Source organism: Anser brachyrhynchus (genome assembly GCF_964034855.1).
Source record: "Anser brachyrhynchus genome assembly, chromosome: 17".
NCBI classification, from domain to species: domain Eukaryota; kingdom Metazoa; phylum Chordata; class Aves; order Anseriformes; family Anatidae; genus Anser; species Anser brachyrhynchus.
This window is the reverse complement of record NC_137710.1, coordinates 8,407,819-8,425,650: the sequence shown is the minus strand read 5'-3', so window position 1 is coordinate 8,425,650 and position 17,832 is coordinate 8,407,819. Positions and strand designations below refer to the sequence as shown.

General features: G+C 41.7%; 1 protein-coding gene across 14 annotated transcripts in view; it reads right to left on the bottom strand.

The window, feature by feature from the left end:
- ARVCF (ARVCF delta catenin family member) overlaps positions 1 to 17,832 on the bottom strand; it is a 275,731-nt gene that overhangs the window by 95,299 nt on the left and 162,600 nt on the right. For 9 of the 14 annotated variants that reach the window (XR_013940399.1, XR_013940400.1, XR_013940401.1 and 6 more), the window contains 2 exons: positions 10,011 to 10,049; positions 1,492 to 1,650 (listed from right to left, as the gene is read on the bottom strand). Coding sequence is in view for 10 of the 14 variants with exons in the window: in XM_080559763.1 (XP_080415889.1) it covers positions 1,492 to 1,650; positions 10,011 to 10,049 (198 nt within the window). In the remaining 4 variants the exon portion in view is untranslated. The remainder of the gene's footprint in view (positions 1 to 1,491; positions 1,651 to 10,010; positions 10,050 to 17,832) is intronic. The other 5 variants (XR_013940402.1, XM_080559765.1, XM_080559769.1 and 2 more) reach the window with 1 other exon arrangement.

Genomic DNA, 17,832 nt, shown 5'->3' with positions numbered 1-17,832 from the left:
ACAAACACGCAGATTTATCAGCGGCGTGACTATTTCAGACAAACTATTTCATTCCATGTGGTTCCGTTATCTAGGGACTACTACATGGCCTCTATTCTATTTTTATAGTCATAGCTATCATTTTATTCCTTTGCATAGCTGCGCTTTGTCCTAAAAATATGCACTATTATTAGTCCATATAAAAAGGTGTCCATCACCACTGTAAGTTTATCACTTCCTTCCTGTAAACAGTTGTTGCTGCCACTAGAAAAAAAAAGGATTTATTTCAAATAAGTCACAAATGAAATACAGTAGATTATTTGATGAAGTAATCAACACGGGTTTTGTTGTCTTGTTTTTATTTTTTAAGTCCTTCATTTCCTTCTAAGAAGGAGAAAATAGGCCAGTTCAATCTATCTTTTAACTAACATTTTAAAGCAGATACTCAGTTTATACGAATGCGTGCAGGCCCTCTGATCTCAGGAAACAGACGTTCCTTCACTCTAACCTGAAACTCCAGTGTCCTCTGCAAACCTTAGAGGACTGCAATTCTGGAATGTCAGTAAAAATAAACACTGATATATGCAACAACCTCCATTAAACTCCTCCTGACACGGAAAGCAGCTGGACAGCCTTTATTTAAATCAGTGCTGTTTACAAGTTTTTAAAAAAGGAATCACCCTTGATCTTCCACAAGACCAAAACCTAACGAAGATGTCAGCTCAACTCAAGACCCAAACGTCACGTCGTATTACTGTTCCAAAAACCGAACCCAACAGCATGCAAGGCAACCATGAACATGCAGCACCTGCTCATCAGAGATTGCAAAATTATCTTACATGAAGCCTAGAAAAGGGAGCAAAAAGACATCAGGAAAAGACAACATGCAGCGTCTAATCCAGCGGAACCTGCGGTACAGGTCGCTTGAGAACATACCCTACTCATCACGAGTAAAATCCCATTCACTGTATTGGCGCAGAATGTAGATGTTGTGGTTTCATTTAAATGGGATGCTTCTTGTCCTAAAGGACAAAAGCATAACTGCATATTGTTATTACAGATTATAACTAATTTGAAGACATGCTTCCAAGCACATTCTCCTTGGCTGCAAAAGTCTTTTATTCCAAGCCCTTCTATTTCATCTAATTCTCACATCACTGTACATGTTTACAGGGCAATTCTGTGAATCGTGTCAATAAAATAAAGCGAACCTTAAAAGAGCAGTCTGGGAGTGGGTGCTAGTATTTCTGTTTGGTTAACCCGGATAATTTTTGCTGCTCAGTTTGCAGCTCCATGAACACCTATGTCAGCACAACCAATTGGGAGCAATCTGGACATAGAGACAAAACTGAAAAACAACTTTAACTCAGCTTTGCTGGCAAAGGCAACATACTCAAAAATCACTGAGGATCAAAACAGCATGATTCTCATCGCTTGTGCTAATCCCTGCTATTTTTATTTTGTGATTAGGTGGTGGTTTCCCATTTTCTTTGTCGGTTATTAACCTCTCACCTTGGTTTCAGTTCTCCTTGTGGTTCCATCTTCAGAAGTGACAATTGACACATGGGAAGTCGGAGTGCCTGGGTCTTCCTCCACAGTAACTGTTTCTTCCACCATTTCCTGAGGTTCTTGCATCATTGCAATTGATGTCTGGTTACTGGGGCTTTGTTCCTAAAGAAGCAGGCAAAAAAAAAAAAAAAAAAAGAATTTTTCACTTCTACCATCATGGTATAAATATTTTATTGATTTCAGCTTTTTCAACTGAGTAACACATTCTACCCAACAACTTGCAAATAGAGATTCAAAGAAAGAATAATTTACTGCCTCATAAAAGCATGCTGTAACTATGCCGGTATGACTGGGCTCAGCTCAGTAAATGGAAATCATGTGAAGCAGCTATAATGAACTTCATATTTATAGGCAACCTATTACAGACTACCAGACTACTGCCTTATATTTAAGCCTGCCTTAAGCTTCCTCTTCGATGCCCGGTCTAGGAGTGGAATTTCTGTCCAGAAAAACATTTATTCTGTTCTGTAGCGAATGGAACCACGGGGTTTCAAAGCAGTTTATCTTGCACATTATTAAAAGTTTATTTCCATTTAATAAAATCCACTCAGTTGCAGACTACAGAAGGCTATAAAGCATCAATACCTACCATTAAACAGACACCTGTCTCAAACTGTCCAAAGCAATGATAATCTAAAAAGGACAGCTACAGATTAACAGCTGCATTACGTGCAACGCCACCCTTCTGACATCTTCCCTTTGCCAAGGGGTTAAGATCTAACCAGCTGTAAGCTCGTTTAAAACTTGTAACAAATAGACAACAAACAGAAACACTAAACAGAAAGAAACTAGATCAAAGGCCAGTTCTTGCAGGAATACTGCCCAAAGAGAATGTTTCTGCTTCTCGCCAGCACAAACGTCTGAACTTTCCTTTTTCTTATGCAATTGTGTGTCTCAGCACAGAAATCAGAGAAGCTCCCCTTTGGTATATGAACGTATTTTAGAAGTTTCACAGCAAGTGGCCAATAAAGACCTGGCTTACATACTGAGAAATAAGACTTTTCTCCGGCATTATGAATCCTCAACTATGTGAAATGAAATGGCAGACTATTCGTTTCATTATAATTCCTGAAGCTATCAGGCTACACAAGCCTCAAAGCCAAAGAAAGCTTTGCTCATCTTGTCTAACAGGCATACAAAGAGGAGCCTTTATTAAAGAACATATATATGCACACACATACACTTTTTTTTTTAATGGAGAAGAATGACACAGGGCCTTAATTTGCAAAGTTAATACACTTTTTCTAAAGAAAACACCATGGGCAAATTCAGTATATGTTTTCACATCACAGGAAAACAAAATGATTGGGATGAAACTGTTGCCATGTGGGAATCGAATCTAATCACCTCAAGGTTTAAATACTCTGTACTTGCGAGAAGCCTCATCACCATGGAACTACAAAATTTTATTTTGTGAAATTTTATTTAGAAAAAGTGCATTTCATTCTGATGAACTTTAGATTGCCCTCTTTGCTGTGCCACGGTTTAGTGTAAGCTCTGAAGGACATTATCGTTCCAAGTGACTTTTTACCAGTGAGCAGGAACAGGGTACTGAGGTCTCATTAAGCTCCACAGGGAAAACATGTCATTTAATTCCTGTGTGATCTATAATTTCCTTTGAAACAAGCCAAGATGCCCTTGTTCAGTTTCCTTTATTTACAGCTGTATTCTGACATTCTGGAATGTGGGCTCTAGTAAGGCAGCTGCTTTCATTTTCAGGTAAGTACTAATATTAACCAAGACCATGACAATAAGCCTTCAGCAATCATCTCAGCCAAAATGCAACAAGGACAGCCTTCAAAGGTAGCACGTGCTAGACCACCAGAGGTGATATAAGCAGGCACTGCTCTCATTTTTATTGAAATCAGAAAGTAACACAGGCTACAGAATTTATCAACAGAATAAGGCTTTTGAGATCCTAATGAAAATCACCCCTTTCAGTCTGCAGTACTTCATTGTTACAGCCGATAACTCAAGATGCACTGAATCTTTTATGGTACAGTTCAGATGTCAGATGGTGTCTTTTGCCTAAAACTTCAGGAGGGGAACTAGCTCCTGAGATACATACCTGAATCCCTTCATATTTTTCCTCAAAGATAATAAATTCCAACTGCAATTCAGTTTTCCCCACTCCACAGCAGAGCTTCCCTTTAAACAGAAGGATTTACACAATATTGCAACACAGTGAAGGCTCAGAACTTCCATGCATCTTCACACAAGCAGTCTGGCCAACATCAAAGACACTAGTTACACAAAAATATTTATTCCATTACATCTCGTCCCTGTAAACCTCCTTGTCATCTCTGTGGCATCAAATGCCAAAACTGATTCAGGGTGCAACTTGCTCACTCCTCTCACACGTGGACGTGCATAGACGCATCTCATCCACCTTGCTCATTTCTACCTGCACCTCGAGATAACTGCATGAATTCACATTTCTTCCTTCTCTGGATTCTTCAGAAGCAAACTCTGCTCTGCAATAATAAATCTGAGGAGATGGAAGGTGGAAAAAAGTATTTTGCTCTTTGTGTTTTTGTAAAACTTTTACTTTATGAAAAAAATAGCATCCCTTTGTATTCAGACTGCCTGTAGGCAAAGCAAACCTTTAAAGCTGGGCACTTAAACATGAGCAAATTGCATACTAGAGCATATTGACTTCAAATAAACACCAAGCCAGGTTTTATCCTGTGGCTGCTCCTAAAATGAAGATTCAGGTACAGATACGGTACAGATCTGCAGGAGAAAGATTTGTTAGCAAGAGACTGTCCTGAGCATCAGACAGAATAAAAGCTTACAAAGTTCAAGTTGAATATCCCAACACAGACAACTAACCAGACCGCATTTTCTTCTATTTTCCTTCTTACTACATGAGCTACTGAGGAATGCAGTGAACGAAGAGGACAGAATATCATCCAGTTTACTCTTTCCTGAATCAGTTTAAGGAAGTGGTTCTTTCATCTCCCAAACCAGTATTTTCTCCACATTGCTAACTTGTAGTTGTCACAAGCTAGCATTAATAGAGAAAAGATGCAAAGATTTTGTTATCTGTTTTTAGTTTCCATCATTATGGATTTTAGGTCATTGCAAATTGCAGAAACTGGGACACATCACCCCTTTCAACCACCTTCCTCTGTGCTCAGCTTCTAAGGCAGTATCTAGGACGCATTTGCTAAATACATCTCAGCATCTCAGATTCCAAACATTTGGCAGTTGAGCCTAATTATTCAAAGTTAAACACACGTTACCAGATAGAGCTGGAATATGAGACTCCTAATGAATAATCCTATTGGTAATTCCCTGCCTGCTAAAGGTAGGTAATTCCAGTTTGGAACAGCTTTCCAAGCAAAAAGCAAGATGGCAACTCCTCTTTTCCTACCACAGTGGCCAAGTCCCTCTGATCTACCCCCCCCTCAAACAAAATGGAGTTCCCCAGCACAAGAAGGATCTGCCATGCCACAGCAACAACTATACTCCCAGCTGAGCATCTGGGAAAACTAAATCTGAAGGGAACTTCTTTCCAGTACTCTTCAACGGGGGGACTGTCAGGAATCTTGATAGATGCTGCACATTGGCTCCCTCCTCCTCTGGGGAGGCTCCCTTTGAAACAGTTAAGCAGAAAAGCAGAATGACAGAGATTATGGAACAGTAAGGGCCAGCAGCTCCCTGAGGGACATGGGAGCTGAGGTGGGACCCCATGGATGACAGGGCAGGGGCCTTGCCAGCTGGTGCCCAGACACAGCACCCAAGTGAGGTGAGCAAGACAGACCTGGAGATGGCAGCCAGGCCTGGCCAAGAGGTAGTATCATGGTGACGGTGGAGGCTTGAAGCCTAGCTGGGAAGTAAATCTGCAGGACGGGGTTAGGATTAGGTCCAGTGATAACCAGGCAGGTCCACAGTGACAAGGCAGGCATGAGGTCAGGCCAGGAAGGCAGTCTGTAAGTCAGGGTCTGGATCAGCTGGGTTCATGGCCAGCCACACAACTGAGGGCCCAGAGCCCAGGCCTCTGGGCTGAGAATGTGGGTGGAAGCCCCACCTGAGGCTGGTCAGAGCCACTAAGGCCTATCAGTATCCTCGGGGCCCTGAGGGATCCCACTGCCCCTGTAAAATGGCTACAGGAGATCTCTTGCAATAAACAAACACGTCAAGTTGCTACCTCCCAAAAATTAATATGCATTAGCTGTGAGGTCCCCTTGAAATAATGATCTTTGGCTCCTTCCAGGAAGATCACAAGACAACACCAGGTTATAAGAACAGATTGTAATTCAGCTAGTGCATAGGATATCAGTAGTCATGGCTTTTCTCCCTGCGTTTTTTGAGTATCAAATGAATCCTATGCTGTTGATCCGTGCTACCATCTCCAGCATGCTTTAAAAACGCCAAGCTATTTAAAAAGCAAAACAACAGCAACAATCAATTTATCCCCAGCCTGTAAAAGTTAAGTGCAGATGAAATAGCTAAAGACCTTGTAAAATAAGCAAGAATCAAAATAATAGTAATTCCCGTTTTGTTAAAAAACAGAGTGATTTGCCATTTAGGGCACATACCTCCTAGGGCTTATTTTGCATTAGAACGCTACAGCTTCTATAATCATCACCATCTCAATTCCTAGAGTTATATTTCCATCAAAGCAGCTATTTTATATCTTTCTTAATAAAAGAATAACCTCCCCTAGGAGGATCAGACATCCTACTTTAAAACAGTAAACAAAGTTCTTTATTCTCTGCCTATGAAACAATTTAAAACAGTCTGGCAATAATATAAAATTGCAGTAGATTATTACTTCCACTAAAACAGTCCCTCTTCAAAAACACGGAAAGCATGTACATCGAATCATGATTCTCCCAGACACATCCTTTGTTCAGCAGACTGCAATGCAGGCTATTCAGGCTACTGCTTACTCCAGGCTACTGCTAGACACCGAATTTGAAGGGTTTTGCAAAGCACAAAGGCTGGATTCTACATCAGTGGACATACTTGTCCTCACTTGATCCCAGCATAGACAAAGCTCAAATGTATCAACTCCTGTGAAGAACATTAGAAGGCTGGGTATAATTAATGGCGTTGAATAAGAGCACTAATTACAGCAAATTGGGATTCTCTCTCCTCCCCTTCTCATACTTTGTTTAAATTACTTATTAAAGCTTCAATTTCTGCAAAGCATGAGATAATTTACAAGTACAAAGCAAACAAACATCTATTTTGTCAGAAACAAGTCTTGGGTTGATGTTCTGCCCCACCGGTCTCCTTCCAACTTAGGTCTGCACTTCTAGCTCAGACATCCTCAGGCTGTTATTTGCTGAAGGCATGTGGAAGAGAAAGGAGGAGGAAAAAAAAAAAAGGCAAATTTCTAGAAACACATCAGTCCAACAAGCCTTGAGATCACCACGTTCCTTGTTTGAGTAAATATATTAGATCGGTATCCCAGTAGGACATCACAGAGCAAGAAAGTCACTGGTGAAGCTTGCTTGGTACTTTTGTGGCAGACCTTTCTCCAGTACAAGATCCAGCTACGAAGCAGCTGTCTGATCATCATCATATTCCCCTGACACGTTGAGCTCCCTTTTCTCTTATCCAAGCCCCCAAATCCCTGCTGCACCCTCTGCCCTGGATTTGTGCAGAGAGCTTTTTGTGCTTCTCAGTAGCGCAAGAGCTGAAATCCAAGCTCACTAGCACATGCACATCACTGAGCCTCTGTCATCTGAGAGGCAGCCACAGAGGAGACTGTTCCTGAAGCATGATCAAAAAGGGATGAGCAGACAGAGAAACAGGTAAGCCCTCACATGCTAGCACTACTATGACAGGGCACCTCCTCATAATCAAGGGCTGCCACACACTGTTTTCCTCCAGTTCCAAAAGACACAGCAAGATCCAGGCCATCAGCCCCAAGCACAGCTGCTCAGTCACAGCTATCCAGACTCTTCACAATCAGGGGAAATACTGCTGTACAGCTGGGATCAAATGATAACACATCACTCAGGCAAAATGGATCCAGAACAACAGAAGTACATGGATTAGGCCATACTGAAACCAAAGCAGTATATGGCATCAGAAAGAGTTTGCAAGATGGACAAGGATTTCAAGACGGGAATACATAAACATCTACGTTGCTACAGATAAACTGATCTCCTCTCAGTAAGCTTACTTCTCCAGTTAAATATCATGGGAAACAAAATGTAATATTTTTATACATATCAGCTCACTTCAGTGTCAACCCAAACACATTAACCTATGACAAGCTTCCAGCGCTCTGTTGGAGCTCTCACACAAGCCCTACCCTGAGGCTGGGCAGTTCTGAACATAAGGAAAATGTTAGCCCTAAATGAAAGCAGGCTGTCCTGGCATGGGGTACCAGAATGAACTCAGCCGCACACCACAATGCCCTGGCTGTTTCCTGAACACTTACACACTTCCTTTGTCCTTTAGAAACACACACGACAAGCAACTAACAAATAATGCCAAGAGCTTTTAAAGCACCAAGGTTAAAAAGGAACTTTTCAGCAACTGGAAAAAAAGAACACCACCCTTTACTACAGAAGTTTTGAAAAGCCACAAACCAGCTTTTTTTTTTTTTTTGCAAGCAGGCATGGTAATTCACCATCTGAAGGCATCGCACCTTTCAGGGAAAGCAAGAGGCGGAGGTGAAGGAGAAGGAATCAAAACGCAGACAAGGCCTGTAGTAGTAATAGTCATCCCTCAAATACTGCCAGAGACACTGGGGTTCTGTTCAGCCACGCGGTAACTGCCCATCAAGAGGGAAATCCACAGTGCCTGCCCAACGGTCAACAAAGAGGGCTTTTATGCTATTTTAAACAATCTGAAGTGTCTCAGTTAATGGAAGACCGGGCAATTGGCCCTCAACTATTTCTAATTGACTGGAATGATGGATGAAGCTAAAGGGAAAGCTGACCCACTGAACTTTTCCATACAAAGCTAGAAAACTGAGGGAGATTGTAAACAGTTTATAAGAACGAAAAGTGGGAGAGGCCTTGCTCCTCTCAACCTGCTGAGAAGTTGTTTTAGACTATGGAAAACAAAGACCTTCAAACTCAGGGCAACAAACAACAAAAAACACTGGGGTAGGCCTAAACAAATAGGGTATTTTTCCCATGCTCTCCTCCCCTTTCTCCAGTAGCTACTTAGCTCTGCCATGCAAGCTGGTCCTTTGAATCAGAAAGGGCAATTTGTCACTTTGACAAGTGAGACGTCTCTCAGGGCTCTGCATTGCTTTGCCCTGCTTTTCAGATTGACCGGGTGTTAACCAAAGATGTCTTGATATCGACATCCCAGTCAGCCTCAGCAGAAGCGATATGATATATACTTAAATATTACACGTTAAGCAGACCCACTACAAAATAAAGGTAATGCTCAGCAAATCAAGCATACCCACCGATTTTCAGAACCAAGCAATCGCTAGTAGCTTTTGCACTGCCGAAGGATGATACAACTGCACTTCGACAGAGCAATCTGCTGACCCGAAGAGTTCCTGGGAGGGAAGAGTGAGGACACGCATCTTCCAGGTAGCAAAAGAGGTACATAATAGCTTCAAACTCACATCACCCATCTTCAGGCGGCTTAGCAAGGTACCTAAATGCACAACAACTTAATTCTTCCTCTCCCGTCTCCATTCAATAAAGAATTGGAACTTCAGAGAACAAATCAGATCTTGCACAGACTAAATCGCATCCTGGGACACATCCAGCTCTTGCTACCAATTCTGTAGGGAATTACATCCAGCCTGTGGCATTTCAAGAAAGCATTAAAACTGGGGGATCCAGGCCTCGGAGCCCAGGTAGTAAAACCCAGAATTGGATGAGAGTATCACAATCCATCAGTCAATCCCTTAGTCACAAGCTCTTTTTCCCCAGCAGTTTGGCAAGATCATGTAGTAAAACAGAAGCGTAAGTCCTACATTTAATACGAACATGATAAAGAACAAAGAACAAACACTTGGAACACATGTTATGGGTGGCTTTATTTCTCCTAGCTGCCAAGTGTGTATATCAGGAAAATCTGTCCACCAGGAAAGCATACTAAATGAGGAGGAAATGACTGCTTCTCACCGAGATTTGGTGCAGAGAGTTCACTACCATTTGCAGTAATTTAGGTCTGCAGCTTTTTAGTCAATACACCTCCCAAAAACACAACAGAAATTTGTGTGTCTAATCTTTGACCAAACCCAGAACAGATCTGACTTGCTTCCTCTCTGGAGTCTTTTAGATGAACTAAGCAAGGCTAAATTAGGGAGATTTTTAGCGGGATGAAGTTACATCATGGATTACAATTTTCCAGCAAGCTTTTTCCTCCATCTCCACCTGCTGCCTCTACAATGCTGGCATTAACGGTGGTGTGGGATGACTCATTTGTACATTCCTTTCTGCAAGACAGGCATTCATTTCTCCTTGACCCCGCAGAGTTTTGGTCATAAATTAAACTGATGCATGTATTACTAGATATCAACTTACATGCACATAGGAGTCAGAAGTACAAGCTAGGTCCTTCATCTAAAACAAAAGAAAGAACCGTCAGTTTAGCAGAGTACAGCAGAAAGTTTCTTTAAGCAGTCTGTGTGTCCCAGACTTTACCCCAGCCACCTAAACACACCACTACTGTGTTAAACTAAAATCTGCTAGACCAGCCCATCAGTTTTCGGCTAACACATGCACGCCTACTTGCGCTGCTACAGAGGTACCTTAGAGAATTGCATTTTGAACTTCAAGGCAGATGTAAACCATCTCTGCATTCTTCAAATTACAACCAAGACTGGAACATTATTTTGGTGTCCTAGCTGCCATATCAGATCAGTGTTAAATGTAACTAATCTTCTCATCCACCCACAATTTTGCCTCTAGGTCTGAACTATGCAACAAGAATGCTTTTGTGGCAAAACACATGGCTACAACACAAGAAACAAAAAAAACTTCCATAAACTTGAGGGAGATAGAAAGAACAAATTGGCCACTGATGAATTTTTAAGCCTGAATTCCAAGAAAGTGGCTTCTAAACTAAATTATTTCTCATTCTAGAGAATACAAAAGTGATTGACAATAAATCTCATCACCCATCTCATAAGGAATGTGCTTGCCAACGTCTCCCAGTATCAGGCACCAAGAAGCAGGTTTGCTTGGCATCAAGACAGCAGGAATGCTTTAGTCCAAGCAACTCCCCACAATATTATCCCTGTTAAATCAATTCTGTTTCCCTCTGTACCTTGCCCCACTCCCTCCCAGCCCCACACCAAAAGTCATTTTCTAACTAAAACATAGCAGAAAACCTGGGAGTGGCTTCTAACATAGGCCCGGCTCTCAGTATCATGTATCCCCAGAGACTAAAACGTGACAGCAGGAAAACTTTGCGGGAGGTCTCTGATGACTACAACTCCATGTGAACACCAAAAGACAAAAACAAGCCAACAAAGCCAGAGGCCGCTCCATCTGCCGTAAATCTTCCCAACAGAGGAGATTACAGCAGAAAGGCAAATTTTCCCCAGTGTGGTGCAGTTACTGTGTTATTTCAACTGCCCGAGAGAGTTCACTGACAGCTTTTTTTCAGTAGTCTGTTTACTTCATGCATTCTCTGTGCATTTCTTGGGACTGAGCTTACACCCTTACTTGTACATGGATAGTCTTGGCAGGGACTGGAAAGACGGCAGGTAGACTTCCTAAGTCGGTGTTAAACTAGCACTAAAATGTAGATAGAGAAGGGGAAAAAAGCAAAACATTGGGGAGGAAAAAGAACATTGTTGAAGCAAAGCTGAGGAGATTCCCAAAGCACATTTTGTGAGCATGGAGCTCCCTGTTTAACAGAAAGGCCAAAAAACCTGAACAACATAAATCCTGAATATTAGGGAAAATGCTGAGGAAGAACATTGCATCACCTCTCTTTGGCATTTGCATAGCCATTGCTGAAAGAACTCTGTTTGGGCCTTGTACGCACAGCGTGGAAGGACGCAGATATGCTGTGATGGCTTCAGAACACAGCTGGCGGCACAGTCTTACGAAGAGATCAGCGCAGAACAGCTGAGAGATCAGAAACGTCTCGCACCCAGCCCTAAGGTCCGAGCTGTTCACCTCAAAAAGAAGGTCAAGGGGTGATCTGATCATAGCTCAAGTGCCTAAAGGAGTAAGGGAAAGCTCAAAGAGAATGCTTCCGACCCACAGGTAAAGGATTAACTAGTGCTACTGACAGGAAGCTGAGGATCTGCAAGATACGTATTTTGGTTTAATTTTTAGAAAGCAAGAGTAAGCAGCGCAATGAAAAAAAACTTTCATGTTAGAATTTCCTTCACTGATTAAAAATTAAGAGTTCTAACCTTTTAAGCAACATGTTCCTCTTTAATCAGAAACCTGATAATGGAGAGGTGCTCATGTCTCTGCACACAAGTACTCATACTTCACTGTTACACCCCTCTGAAGGTTTTCCAGTCTAAGAGCAAATTATTTAAAGCTTGTGAAAGACTTCCTCCATCCCAGCCCCAGAAAAATCATACTTAAATGCAGTAAAGGGATTGTTGTCAGCAAAGGAAGCAGCTCGGAACAGGTTTCCTAGTCAGCAATGGTTCTGCCTCAGGGACATCTCTCTCTCCACACCGGTGAACCATCGGGAATCCCCTTCTCAGCAGTGCCAGCAGCACTTCAGATAAGGTCAAGTTCCGAACCAGAGCACTGTGCGAACTCAGCTGGGAAACCCCTGCCACCGAGGCATCACATCGCTGCCTGTCCCATTCCCCAGCCCTCGCTACCTACATCATAGCTCCCCGAACCTGTTGCGTCAGCCTGAGATGGCTGCATAACAGCAGGAACAAGTAACTGAAGGGAAAAAAGAAGAAATAAGCACTGTTCATCCAGGTACTGCCATCAAGAAAATTCACAGTAAACAACTGTGTACACTCAGTGGCAAAATAAGAATAGTGAAGGACTGCTATTCCTGCATGATGAGCATGAGTCCCAGAAAGGGAAAGTCATTTAAGCTGAGGTGGAAGTCACATGCCCAGATGAAATATCTTCTTAAAACTAAAATAGCTTTTTTTTTTTTTTTTTTTTTAAGTTAAATGTGGGTTTTGTTGCCCCTCCCCACTTTACATCAGCTATGGCAAAGCGTTCCACATGCTTTCTGGAAACGAACATCTTTCTGTGGCCACTCATATTGGCACTGAGCATACAGTCAGCACTTCTGGATTAAATGGGATTTTACAATTCAAATGCTTTGCCAACCACGCAAAAATTTACATTATATATTTTTTATTATTTCTGTTGTGCATGCATTTGGCACTTCGTAATGGAATTCAAATGCGACAAAGATTAAGACAAGACACTGCCCTAGAGCTAGAGATCTAAGTCACTTCTCTCAAACAGGTTCTCAGAGGGTGTTTCAGAGCCATTTCTCAATTAAGCATACAGATAACAACAAGACCTCATACAAGATGAAATTAAGGACTTGCTATTACCTAGCATCAGCCAGAAAACTAGATTCATATTCTGAATGCTGCACTTTCGTACAGTTAGAAAGACAAGTTGCGACACTGCTGTTCCAACCCAGGAACAGGCCAGCTGCATTTCACTCTCGCTCTTTGTTGTGGTTTTATGCCAGGAAAGGGAATCTTTAATTTTCCAGAGCAACCCTGCAAAGCTGAGGCTGCAAATAGCATACAGTGTGTTAGCAAACTCCTAGCCAGCTTGCTCATACCCTGGCCAGAGCTTTTCACAGTGCGTAATTCCCTGCGTACATGCTGGCAGCAGCGACTGCCTTGCTTTGATGCAAAGAAGCCTCCTCTGACAGTCTCCTTTGTTATTTAGGATCGCACAGAATGAACCATTTTCACCTGTTTTGGCAGCATAAGCAGCGGCCAGGTATCCAGCCTTACCTTCTTGCCTTTCTCTAAAGGGAACTGCCTCCCTGAAACCCACCTCCACCACTAACGTGTTGGCAGAAGGATGCCGATTCTTACAGCACAGCTCCCGTAAGTGCATCACAGAGGAACAGCCCGCTCTGGAAAGCATTAGCAGTTCTTCTATCAGCTATCTCTCTCAGAGTTCAAATGAAGTTGTTTCATTTTTCTTCCAACTCTTCAGGAGCAATCCGAAAATAAAGTCATCCCACCCCCCTTTAACCAGTCGGACAGATTCAGTCAGCACAAACTCGGCAGCGAGCCCACAGCCCGCCATGAACACCCTGCCATAAACACCGTGCCTGCCTCCAGGACTCATTCTCATTTGATTTTTAGCTTTCAGATTTGCCTCTTCCAGGAAAAAAAAAAAAAAAAAAGAGAATGGTGCCTTTTAGTACCTTCCTGGAGTCCCCAGCAGGACAAAAATACCTCCAGAAAGGTACCACTGAGCCAGCGAGACAGGTTTGGTGATTCGGACTAACCCATCACTCATAATGATATTCTTAAAAAACGATGCAGGCATCTTCAAAAACAGTCTGACAGAAATCCATACTATTCCACAGCTCCATGTGTTCAATCTGTGAGCAGCATAGCTACCAACAGCTAACATAAGCATGGAAGAGAGAGCACGTTGGGCAGAAAGGAGATCCTAAAGCAGTGCTGGGAGCCAGAGGCACACCAAGAAGAGATGGACAGCTAGGAGCATTACAAAAAGGCTTAAGTCTAACCACAGAGGGGAGAAACAAAACAAAAAAGCACAGCAGGGAAGGAGCAGGGGGAAAGCGGGAAAAAAGGAGATAAGACAGAATCCATATGTGCGAGAAACATTTCAATCTTTAATTCCAGCGTGTTAACACTGCTTTAGCTCCCCATATAAATCATTTGACAAATAGCAGCTCTCCCCACATACTACAGCATAAAGATTTTTTTTTTTAAAGACTTCCCAAAGAACACAATGTCATTCTTTGGCTTTTTGCTTGGTTTGCCTAGCCTACGTTTTTGCTGCTCAGGACTCATTAGATGTGTATCTTGTCCTGGCACTTACAGACAGGAGAACATAAAACACAGGAAACCTAAACACAAGCCCAGCATTCAATCTTGCACAAGTGAACACTCATAAGCAATAGTGACATGCCTGGGTTGCAACTTAATGGTATTTCTTCTATATACGTTACTGTGTTGTAACATATGCCAAAAAAAGGCCTACTGAGCTGCACTCAGTCAATATGAGAAAGAGAGAAGGCACATCTTTCTGTTCAACAGTGCTGCTCCAAAAACACAATCAACTTTCTGAACTTCCACAAACATGCCCTCGGGTGCATGGCTGTAGCAAGACCTGCTTCCATTTCACCAAACCTGACCGCATCCTTGAAGTCAGACTCCCACCCTGAATTACAGGGCTGTTGGGCACCACCAAGTCAAGAGGATTTTGATGGTGGATGAATTAATTGTGCCTGAATTGTTCCGTACCAATATGTGAGCAACTCATTTAAGAGAGGTGAGAAAGGGTCTTTTTCAGAACTTACAGAGGGAGCACAAATCAAGGTGTATCTGCCACACCAAAAGCCCACGTGGTGCCAGACACTGCTTCCAGCCTCCCAGTGGGCTGGCTCGCTGCATCTGACACACTGGCTCAGGATCGAGGAAGAGTACTGCCCTAAGCCACAAATACCAGGCAAGTGCAGCAACAACACACCACAGACAGAGCCAAATGAATAAATCTTGCTTACAGGGGATGACAGCAAGTCAGGAAGACCAAACGTAGCAATCTAGCTATCTGGGTGGAAAACAAAGATACCCATCCTTAACAGCAAATGTTATAATGGGAAAAAAAAAAAAAAGACAACACCCACCAATGAACATTTCATACACCACAGGTGGAAGGAAGACAGGACTGATTCTACACTTAGTACAGGTATCCATGTCAAGTGACCAAACACGTCAGTATCTCCATCTTCCCACCATTTATCAGCTCACGTGTGCATAAATTAAATCAACTTGTTCTGAACAAGGAAAAGTTAATCAGCAAGAGCTCAAATCACAGAAAATAAACAGAACAGTATGCTTGCCAAGAAATTTAAATTGAGTACAGCTCTATTTAGAAAATTAAAAACCTAAGGATAACTGTGTCATTCACTAAACAAAAGCCACCCAACAAATTCTAGCAGACCATCAGTATATATCTAAAATGTGTTTGGAGACCCAGAGAATATGCCAGATAACCTGCTCTATATACCCTCAGCAGTAGACGTTAGCTAGTCTTAATCCTAGCTTTGTAAACCTTGTAGACATAACTCACTACGCTTTTGAATCCATAATATTTTGCAAAGCACTGCAGTTTGCTGGCTTATAAGCATGCCCTGCTGGCTCACTGGATAGAAGGATTTCTGCTGACTTCATGTATCATTTCAGTTGCATTCATAAGGGATTAATAATTTTCCCTGCTAAGGATATAGGCTGCAAATACTGAGTAGAAAAAGGTTATGCCTGTGTCTGACAAAGACTGGTGGCATTTTAATAGGAGATATTTGACTATAGCCATAAAGACATTCTAAATAAATCATACTAATGAAAACCAAGGTCCTTCATTAAAGACTGAAAAGTACATAAACAACCCAGAAGTGACTGAATATTGCACAGCACTGCTTAGAACTCTGAATCATGTTCTGAAATAACCAAATAATGCCTTATTTATTTACTATTCACTATTTATAAGCTTATTTAGAGTTTTTGCTTTAGAAAGGGAAACTGGGCATGCATCAGCTGTTCTATCATACTAAGTTATACATGAACACAGATAGTCAAACATTAATAAAAGATGCTTTATTCTCAACTAATTAATTACATAAATTCCAAACTTCGACAAGCTGCTGAAGTAAGTCCTTCTCCAACCCAGATGCCTGCTGTTTTTTCGAAGATGAAGCATTTTAACTCAGAGCTCTACTTTCTCTAACCCATCTTCAGCAACCTCAAGCCATGCTGTGGTGGCATAGCTTCACGTCAGCCCAGACACCTCAGAACAGGGGCAGGTATAACATACGGCTACTGTTGGGAAATGTGCCTCTTCATGCTGTATTTGCATCCAGCCCCATTGCCTCCATTCCCTCTGTCAGTCATTTACACTACAGGAAAACAGTCCGAATCACAATTCATTTTACCTGCAATAGAAGACCAAGTTGTCCAGTCCTAAAATGTTCTAAAAATCTCCAAAGAAAAGCTGACAACAAAAGCCATATAAAGACATAGAGCACACAAGCCCTGAAGCATTTCACTATTTCTTTCATCGAGTTCAAATAGGCTATTTAAATACTAATCTTCTGGAAATTTTGTTGCTTTTTAAAGCCATAATTGATAAAATAGGTTTGTTATCATTCACATTTTGTACTCGTAATTTCTCCAAGTAGGAGGGAGATCCTCAGATAAACCTCTGTTTTCTTTGCAGTCTTTCCTGAAGAAATTTCTCCTTTTCAGAGTTGTACGCATACCACAAGAAACAAGATTTTTTTTTTAAAGAAGAGTACAATATTTCATGTAATAAGAAGAACATAAGAAATCATAACGGGAGATTAAATTAAATATTTCTGGCCGAATCCTCTACCACTAAGGTCATATCTTCAGCACGTTGCCAATTCTGAAGCACTGCCATATTTTACAATGAAGGTGATTTTCCGTCATCAGATATTTGCATTCCAATAATAGGTTTCTATCTTTATACTCAGCAGAAGGTAAGCAAATATCAATACAAATCCACATAAGGAGTTTAAAGGATTTTTTTCTCAGTTAAAAAAGCACCTTCAGAATAAATCACTGAAGGAACTGCTTCAGGAACATGAGCTGTACCTGCAGCAACTCTGTGGCAGAAGATACCATCAGTGAAATCCTTTGCTTATAGCATTAAGCATTATTTGCAGTTTCAGCAATCAAGCAAGTTCAAATGGTCAGTAGTAAATACCTTTTGTAAACCATTTGCATCTTGTTACTACTGAAACAGATTCACAAGAGAACTGATTAGCTGTTAAGGACCAGGTGGAGAGATTTTTTTTTTAAAGATCTTCACTGTCAATCACCATACTACAACACAAGCATTACTCTACTGTTCTCTCTAGCAGAGCTACATGATCTTGATGGCAGACCAGCAGACTTCTTTCTAAAAGCAGATAAATTAAGTGGAACCTTGTCACTCAGCTGAATCGCCCTGCAGTGTCTATTACCCACTCAGTCTACAATGCTCAAGTCAGCACAGCACCACGCAGACACAAACAAAGCTGTTTGATATCAACAGGAAGGCACACTTACAATACATTACCCTTTCATGGAAGAGCTCTTTTTTGCAAGTGTTTGTGTATGCTTTAACAGACAAAATAGCTATATTCAGAGTCAATAATTCCACATGCACACCA